A 9,789-nucleotide genomic window follows, 5' to 3' on the forward strand; every position below is an offset into this window, starting at 1 on the left:
TCCTCTGCACTGCACAGATCATGTGTGCAGGGGAGCAGACCCTGACAGATCCCGACCAACAAGGGAGGGCTAACAGGCTGGCTGACAGCCAGCCCAGCCCAGCAGAGCCCTTATGTTATTTACAGTGTCCAGGACAGCCCCCCCCCCCCCAAAAAAAAAAGTACTAAAAAATAAAATAAAAGTAATAATCAAAAGAGGGGGGGGGGGGGCACATGCCCAGGTGCACACACCCCCAAACCGCCCATTATAATATCTGTATATGTATTAAGCCAGGCAGGGCAGAAACATTTACTTAAAGAGCAGACTTTTTACTCAGCTCAAACAGCGTGTTCAGCGGCCAGCCTCCTGACTCTGACCTCCTCCACTGCACCTTGGCCAGCCAGGCTGCAGCATCCGGTCCCAGCCCCATTCTGCTGCAGACACACAGACTCGCGAGATGATGACATCTCACGAGAGTGTCTGTGCTGAGCTCCGCAGCGGTGGAAGACTGCTGCAGCTGTCACTGCACACACAGTGACAGCTCACTGACCCGCTCTCCTACACCTCCTTATACCCGGCGCCCGGCCGCCGCCACCGCTACACGGCTGACCCGCACCTGCTGCCACAGTAAATTAAAAATACCTGTGAGTGTGTGTGTGCGTCTGGTCCCGGGCCCCCCTGACAGGCCCGGGCCCAGGTAAATTGTACCCGCCCCCCTCCCCTCTCGGCGGCCCTGGGTGTGTGTGTGAGATTGGGGTTATAGGCTGCAGGGTGCATGTGTGTATGGTTAGAGTTATAGGCTGTGGGTGTATGCATGGGTGTGGTTAGGGTTATAGACTGCAAGGTGTGTGCATATGGTTAGGTTTATAGGCTGTGGGGTGTGTGTGTGTATGGTTAGGTTTATAGGCTGCGGGGTGTGTTTGTGTGTATGGTTAGGGTTATAGGCTGCAAGGTGTGTGTATGGTTAGGGTTATAGGATGCAAGGTGTGTGTGTATGGTTAGGGTTATAGGCTGTGGGGTGTGAGTGTGTATGGTTAGGGTTATAGGCTGCAAGGTGTGTGTATGGTTAGGCTTATAGGCTGCGGGGTGTGTGGGTTAAAGGCTGCGGGGTGTGTGTGGTTATGGTTATAGGCTGCAGGGTGTGTGTGGTTAGGGTTATAGGCTGTGGGGTGTGTATGTGTGATTAGGGTTATAGGCTGCAGGGTGTGTGCCTGTGTGGTTAGTGTTATAGCATACCCTCCAACATTTGAAGGGCAGAAATCGGTACACATTCAGAAAGGGGGCGTGGCCACATGGAAGGGGGCGGGGCACCACACAAAATGGGCGTGGCATTACACGACACATCGTAATGCCCGTTACACATTTTAGTAAACGCTGTAATGCCAATTACACATAAGGCCACACACCGTAATTCCCATTACACATTGTACAACACATCGTGGTGCCCATTACATACTATAAAACAAACCATAATGCCCATTACATATTTGACGCATAAATGCTGCTTACCTACATGCTCATTGCCAGAGGGTTCTTTCTTGGTGCCAGGGCTTCATGTTTGATGTCAAGGAGGCTTTGGCTTCATGCTTGTTGCCAAGAGGGAGTGCATAGCATGTTGCCAAGGGGGAATATAATGCCAATTGCAAAGTGTGGGGGAATTGCTCGTTGCCAAGGGGGGGAGAAAATGCTGTTGTCAAGGGGGGGAATTGCTCGTTGTCAAGGGGGGAGAAAATGCTCTTGTCAAGGGGGGGATTGCTCGTTGTCAAGGGGGGGGGAGAAAATGCTCTTGTCAAGGGGGGGGGGGGTGTATTGCTTGTTGTCAAGGGGGAGCCGCCAGACGCACACAATTGAATAAAATGACAGCCGGGCAGAGAGAGCAGTCTGTGCGCTGCCCGGCTGTATAGTATAAGCAGCGGCAGCATCCTCGTCCCTCACTGAATATTTTCAATTCTCCCGCTTGGCGGCCGCGAGCCAATAGGAGGTCGCGGTCAGGCAGCCAATCATGAGCGGCTGCTAGACCGCAAGCTCCTATTGGCTCGCGGCCATCCACTGACTCCAGCCTGAGCCTAGGGAAGAGAAAGAGCCTGCCCTTGATAATTACAAGCTGCTAGGTAAGCAGAGGGCAGAAACTAGATCCAGCCGGGCAGCGCACAGACAGCTCACTGCTGTCTGTGTGCTGCCCGGCTCTGAATTCGGTACATTCGGTACTTGTTTAATTTGCCGGTACAGACCGTAAAAAAACGGTACCGTACCGGCAAATTCGGTACTGTTGGAGGGTATGTTATAGGCTGCAGGGGGGTGTATGGTTGGGCTGCGGAGGGGAGTGTACGGTAAGGTTTACACTGTGGAGGGGGGATGGGTTGGTTTAGGATGCAGGTGGTTGGTGAATCATTGGGCTGTGGGGGGATGTATAATGAAGGTTAGACTTCAGAGGTGGGGAGTGTATAGTTAGAGCTGTGCTGCAGGGGAGGGGGTGTATGGTTAAAATTAGGCTGGTGGGGGGTGAAGGGTTGGTGCACCAATATATTCTTCATTTCTTTTTCTGCCCTCCTGTTCCCTGTCATATTTTTTTAAATGTATGAGTCCCCCATTGTATTTTAAAATGTTTCTGTGCCCCCAGCACCCTAATAATTTGAGGTGTGTCAGCAGTGCCCCCCCCCTCCAATTAAAGTAACTTACCTCAGTCTGCATCTGCTATTGCTGCTTTTCCTGTTGCTCCTCCTCAAGTCCTCCCGTGCACTCAGTCAGAGCAGACAGGAAATCACTTGCTGTCTGACTCAGAGACTGAAGGAGGCCATACACGCACCGATCCCGGCGGTGCGATCTGTGCTTTGAGGTGCTTGCTCCCGCAGTACATACTTTTTGTACTTGCTTTTCATCGCATCGCATTGCAACGCATGCACAAGGCATACAATGCGATGCAATGCTATTTTAGCCCAGAACGCACTCCGGGATTGGTGCGTGTATGGGCACCTTTAGAGCAGCAACAGGCAGCCTTGCGATTGGCTGCCTGTTGCTGTGGCTACTGAAGAAGACCAGCTGCCAGTCAACGGACGCCGGACGGAAACAGATGCAGAGGTACAGAGCGCTGCTGCTGCTGCCTCTACATCCATATAATATCTGTCCGACAGCCACCCTGCCAGCCGCATACCCCCGCTGCCCGGCCGCATACCCCCCGCCGGCCGTGGACGCACGTAGCGCTACACGTTTCAAAAATAAAAACAAAACAATACATAACTTTGACATGCCGGGCAGATGGAGGCACTGGGCCCCTTTACATTTTCCAGTTCACAGAGTACCTAATGCTACAGATACTCATCAACGGCGGGCACCCATATCTATATCCAGTGTGACATCTGTTAAAGGGACAGGAGTGGATGTTATCTGGGGTTGTATTCATTTCAAGTTGTGGTTTTGGGATCAGTGAGGAGAGTGAGATATTATATGAAATGTTAAGGTTTGTGGTTTGTAACAGCAGCTTAACAATCTAGGGGTTGAGCATTGAAACCAACTACTTCCACAGAGGTGTTTTGGTGCTAGCTCCACCTACATTTGATTTGGTGCTGCTCACCACCTAAACATAACCCCACCACCCCACAGCCTATTTCTCCCTTCTAAGTGCCTAACCCTCCCTCCACGCAAGCCAAACCTTCTCAACTCCCCTGGTGCATAGCCAGCTCCCCTAGTGCCTAAACCTAACACCCACCACCACCCCTTCCCCCTCCTAACCCTAACCTGCATACTTTAGGCATCCTGGAAATTTGGATGCCAGAGTCGGTATTTGTGAACGCTGGCATCTCCACACACCGGATGCTGAACACATCCCATGGGCAGACTTATTATTGTTGTGCTAATGATTGTCAGTCCTAGTGCCAAATGTATCAAGGTTCAAAAGGTGATAAAGTGGAGAGTGATAAACAACCAGCCAATCATCTCCTACCTGTCATTTTTCAAACCCAGCCTGTAACATAGCAGTTAGGAGCGGATTGGCCGGCTGTTTATCACTCTTCATTTTACCTCTTTTTGAAGCTTGATACATTTGGCCGTTAGACACAACTAGTTGAGGTAGCTGTAGATATGGATAATATAACCAATAACCATAAAGCATACAGTACATCTAGTTTTGTGTATATTCTGCAGATTCAGCATGCTAACTGCCTTGGCTGTTGGAGAAGAAAATGGTCATTTACTTTTTATTCCTTGCAAACAATTTTCAACAAAGCAACATAACACTTTTCACAAAGCCTATGAAGCCATGCATCATTATATATTTATAGCAGTGTTCTATATAAACACCTGCTACAGCATTAGTCTATTGCTGAGCAGCTGCAGAATGCTGCATAGAGCACTTTATATTTGTAGGGTGAGGAGTTTAATGGTTTTCTATAAACAATTTTATATATATATATATATATATCAGTGATGTGCGGTGGTGGCAGTGTCCAGAGAGGCATTGCCACTCACCAAGGACACCCCCCCTTCTGTCGACCTACCGCCGTTACCACACCACCTGCCAATAACAAATACCCTCCCACATGCCCCCGACACCGGAGATGGGGTGCCGGGGAAAAGGGGAGCCGGACTAGGTGCACATGTCTGGACGGGGGACTGTAGCACAGGGAAGAATATGACTGGAGGAGCTGGGACTCAGGAAGATGGGGGAGCCAGGACACAGGTGATGGGGGAAAGTTTGGGATACGGGACACAGGGAGCAGGGACTGGTGAACCGGGAGCAGGGGGAGTCGGGACACAGGGGATGGGGAAAGGCGAGGCGGTTACAGATGATAGGGGAGGGAATAAATCGGCACTTCAAAAGCATAATTGACAAGGGCTGCTGTGATTGGACAGCAGCTGGATCTGCTGTCCGATCACAGCAGCCCCTGTCAATTAAGCACTGCTAGAAGTGCCCTTTCATCATTGATTTTAATGGATTTTTTTTAGCCAGTGGCATTACATAAATTAACAGACTGATCAAGTTACAGGCTAGAAAACTAGGACTTAATGCCACTGTATGTTATAAGCGGAGTGGTCTCACAACACTGTCCATTTTCTTCAATTTTGGGGCATGCTCAGCACTCCCGGATATGCTAAGCTGCCCTCAGAACTTCTCCCCCACTGCTATCTTCTTCTCAGTGAGTGGGTTTGGGAGCTCCTCAATAACATCACATACTGTACCTCCCAACTGTCCATATATTCAAGAGACAGTCTCCTCTTTTTGGAATTGCCCCACCAGCATGAAGCAGTCTCTAGACGGAGACCCTGCACCACAGCAAAAATGGCAGCAACCTTAAATGAGACAGGCACTAGAGGTCATGGGAGTGGAGTGAAGTGAGCCCAGTGCTACCTGGAAGTGCGCATACCGGGATCACTGAAGCGTGGTGCCCCTGTGACCCCTCGCAAAGAGCATATAACCTCCCATTAGCAACAAGCATGTTATCTCCTTTAGCAATGAGCATGTAACCCCCCTGGCAATGAGCATGTAACTTCCCCTTAGCATCAAGCATTTAATCCCCTTTAGCAACCAAACATGTAACTTCCCCTAGCAATGAGCATTTACCCCCCCCCCCCCCCCACACACACACACACACACACACATGTAGCAACAACCATGTAACCCCCTGGCAACGAGCATGTAACTTCCCCTTAGCATCGAGCATTTCATCCCCCTTAACAACCAAACATGTAACTTTCCCTAGCAATGAGCATTTAACCCCCCGCCCCTACACACACACACACCCACACACACGTAGCAACAACCATTTAAGCCCCCTGGCAACAAGCATGTAACTTACCCTAGCAATGAGCGAATAACTTTTCTAGCAGCAAGCATGTAACTTGTCCTAGCATTGAGCTTATAACCTCCCCCTGGCAACGAGTATGTAACCCCCCTGGGCTACAAGTGTGTAACCTCCACTCCCCTGACATTGAGTGAGAAACCCCTGGCCATGAGCATGAAAATCATGGCAATGAGCCATGTTACTGTAGATTAAAAACAACTACACTGTGAATACAGAATGTCAGTTACACTTTAAACTACATTGTTTACACATCAAAGAGAATACACCTGTCACTTCATGTATAGATCATGTTTTACATTTATTTTAAAAAGAAGCTTTTGCTCAAATCGATAAAGGCAATATAATGGAATTAAACGTTTATACTCACCTTTGTTGCAGAACAGACATAAGAGATTTACAAAACTGTTCTCCATTTTTAGAAATGTTCTTGAGGTCCAGGTATACTTTTTCATACTGACAAAAATAATACATTTAATTAACACATAATATAATACACTAACACGTTAAAACAAATATGAAATCATATTTTGTCAGTAATATTGTAAAGCACCACTCAATTGCTCAATTGCAAGACAAAATAGAAGCAAAAACTTTAAAATTGTAACAGAGAGTCAGATGTACATAGGAGGGTATGCAATCCCGGATGACTGTCAGTTCGTCCCGACAACCGTAATCCTGAATTTTGCATCCTGCATTTTGCTTGACAGCACATCAGCAGACAGGATTCAATGTCCCATCAATGTCCCATCTGCCGGTCAGCGAAAAGGGGATGTCCGCATAAACGGCTGTGGATTGTCGCGATACAGCCGTGATCGCGTCGATCCACGGCCGTTTTCAGAGTTTTAAAGTTGGGCTTGTTCTGCTGTGAAGCCTCTTCAATGCTGTTGGTAGAGACAACATTGAATTGGCACCTGCCCCTATTTTCCCCATCAGAGATAGCAGCGGAGGATTATATACCCACTAAGCCTGGTTACGTGATAAAGTGGCTGGTGATAACGCACCAGCCAATCAGCTCCTTATATGTCAAGTTATAAAAAAATAACAGTTCATACTTGCTGACAATATGGCTGCCTCCTCTGGAAAGATGCAGCCAAGTTGGCGCAGCAGGGGCGTGGTGCAGCACAGGGGGGCATGATGGAGAAAATAAAATTGTCTTTTGGAATGGAGCTATGGTATCATGTGCCCCCCTGCCGCTACACTATGCCAAGATATCTGGCACAGTGGGGCAGGAGGCTAGGCTGCTATGCTACGATTTTGTCATCTGCACCCACTGCTGCTGAGAATATGGGGTGCAGGCAGTTGGCTACTGGCTGCAAGACATACTTTTTTTGGGGGGGGGGAGTGGAGTGCTACCCGATTTCTGGGAGCCTCCTGCACATTCAGGAAGTGTAGGGAAGTATGAGCTCTTTACATTGAATATTTATTCATTCACATAATATATGCGTAAAAAAACAATACTTTTACGGTAGTTGAAATAACATTGGCCCTTATTCTGATCTGTGCGGCCAGATCAGAATATGCGGCCAGGACCGTGCAGGCGAATCCCCGCCTTCCATACGGATCGCCACCTCCGTCCGTACGCGGATATGTGGCGGTCCGCATGAAAGTGGACGGGGATACGCCTCCTCCATCTTGGGAGCAGCCCCTGCATTCGATGGTCGCCGAACATCGAAGGCAGGGCCGCACGCTCCACCAGCGCCCGCCACCCTAGACCACACGGACACTTGTCCGTATGAAATCATGTATGGGGGCGGGCAGCTGACATCCGGCGATGTCAGATGCCCGCCCCCTACACATGCGTCACGGCTTCATTACCATGCATACGCCCTGCGTTTGCATGGGAACGCCCATGAAACGCGGGGCGTATGCATAGGGTAATGAGGCAAAGTAGCCCCTCACGCCCCTCTCCGCCCCCTGTGCGGCGTCTAAAGAATAGGTACGGAGAAACCGCCTGCACATGCGCAGAGTGACCTCTGCACATGCGCAGTCGGAAACCATCGGCGGTCCGACCGCATGCGGAAAAATCCGCACAGAGCAGAATAAGGGCCATTGAGAGAATCATTATATCTGGTTTTGAGGGTTTAAAGTCATTTATAATATTTCCACTATCAAATGTATCTTTTTAAATAAAGCCTTTTACTTGTTTGTTGTAGGTTGTACAGCTAATCATGTTAACAAAAGCTGAAATATTTGCATTATTTCTTTGCATTTAAAGTTTTATTAAAATTGAAGTCAAAACATAGGGTGGGCAAATTTATGAAACAAGGCACCATTGACAGCACATTGGCATTTGAATAAATAATGTAAAAACATAGTCATGTAAACAAGATAAAGTACATTTCAGGTGCCAACTCTCCTGGTAAACCGTTTGTTACTAAAAAAGAAAAAGAAAGAGACACCGAGCAGATGGAGGGGTAGAATCGGTGGTAGGGTAGAGGGGGGGGGGGGGGGGGGAATAATTTTGGGCACCTGAGAATTTAGGTCAAGAAATTCCTCCAGCAAGCTAATTATTGACAATATTTGCAGTGGTGTAAGTTTTCCCTAGTTGCCCGGAGGCAAGATAAATATTGGTGCCCCCAATCCCCCCCACCGCCACAGCACCTCATATAAATATATGTATCCATGTGTGTAAGTATGTTATGTTTAAAATAAAGGGGGAAATTTACTAAAGGAAATTTGTAAAAAAAATAGGTGTATTTGTATTTAGAAATACACTTATTTTTGACATTTACTATCCCGAAAATACGGCAATTCGTATTCGTATTTATGTGCTATCAATACAAATACGAATTGCCGTATTTTTGGGATTGTAAATGTCAAAAATAAGTGTATTTCTAAATACAAATACACCTATTTTTTACAAATTTCCTTTAGTAAATTTCCAAGAGTGTGATGTCTATGGTCCTACTAGGAGGGGATGTCAGCCACAGAAGCAAAATTAAGGCTTTCAATGAACTGATTTAAATTTGCAGGGGAAGAGATGTGCCCCCTTGGGAGCAGGAGCCCGGCGGCAGATGACTACATTGCCTCCCAGAGTTACACCTCTGAATATTTTCCTAATAGTTGAATCATATTTTATTAATTGACACCTTGCACCCGACAATTTTACATAAAAATAGATTTAAAATAGACTAGACTATTTACAACAAAATAATATATGCTGTCAAATATTCTAAATATGCAATTTCCTTCTATCTTTTAATAACTGCTGCTGAGTTCTATATTCAAACATGGTAATTAACTTTTAAAAGAAAATTGTTACCTATCCCTATTTATGTAATTTATGAGATGCGTGCAGTATAACCTAATAATTAAATGATCAATATTCACTGCTAAGAAGGTGAGATAATTGCATGAGATTGACCCTTTTAAATGAGAACAGAGCACGAAAGAGATTACACTGTTAAATTAATTGAAATTCTCTTGAAGTTCTTCCATTAGGGAGCTACATTTTAAAAAATATGTTTATTTACTTACTGTAGAACCTGCAAGCGGGTCTCTAGTTTTGAAAAGATGCATTTGATCCATAGTTCTCAGAATGCTATGGCGTGGTAAGGAAGAAGAGGTGCATTCTGGGAGGTATTACATATGCGTCACATGATTACTGAAATGTGATATCAGTAAGAAGTCACAATAATAAATATTTAAGAAAACAAATAGTCACTTTACAAGCTGGCATATAAGGTTTTGAGATAGTAATCCTTTATCTCTTGCTATCAGGCAGCTGAGCCTAGGTCTACTGTAGCGAATGTATGCTTTGCAAAGTAAACAGTAACTTATTATAAACCAATTGTAATGAAGCCAACTGTATATGGACTTTAGTCTTCTTTCAGGTAATAAAGTCAATAGCTTTTCTTAAAGCAGTATTGCCAATCCAAACAGGCCAGAGTGCTTATATATATATATTTCTGTTAACCATTTTAGAATGGCTGTATATCAGGGGTTGGGAAAGAACAGAAGAAGAAAAAATAAATGTTTGTTAATCAGTGTTTGTGGCTTTTTAATCATCTGT

The 9,789-nt window shown here is 46.3% G+C and overlaps 1 protein-coding gene across 1 annotated transcript in view; it reads right to left on the reverse strand.

The window, feature by feature from the left end:
* Positions 1-9,510, reverse strand: part of NOSTRIN (nitric oxide synthase trafficking) — a 64,004-nt gene extending 54,494 nt beyond the window's left edge. Inside the window, exons 1-2 of the mRNA XM_083153895.1 lie at positions 9,255-9,510; positions 6,145-6,230 (exon numbers count right to left, since the gene is read on the reverse strand). Coding sequence (XP_083010021.1) covers positions 6,145-6,230; positions 9,255-9,305 — 137 coding nt within the window. The 5' untranslated portion in view covers positions 9,306-9,510. The remainder of the gene's footprint in view (positions 1-6,144; positions 6,231-9,254) is intronic.
* Positions 9,511-9,789: the final 279 nt, after the last annotated feature.

This window comes from Crinia signifera, chromosome 7 (genome assembly GCF_055691185.1).
Source record: "Crinia signifera chromosome 7, ASM5569118v1, whole genome shotgun sequence".
In the NCBI taxonomy this organism is placed as follows: Eukaryota; Metazoa; Chordata; class Amphibia; order Anura; family Myobatrachidae; genus Crinia; species Crinia signifera.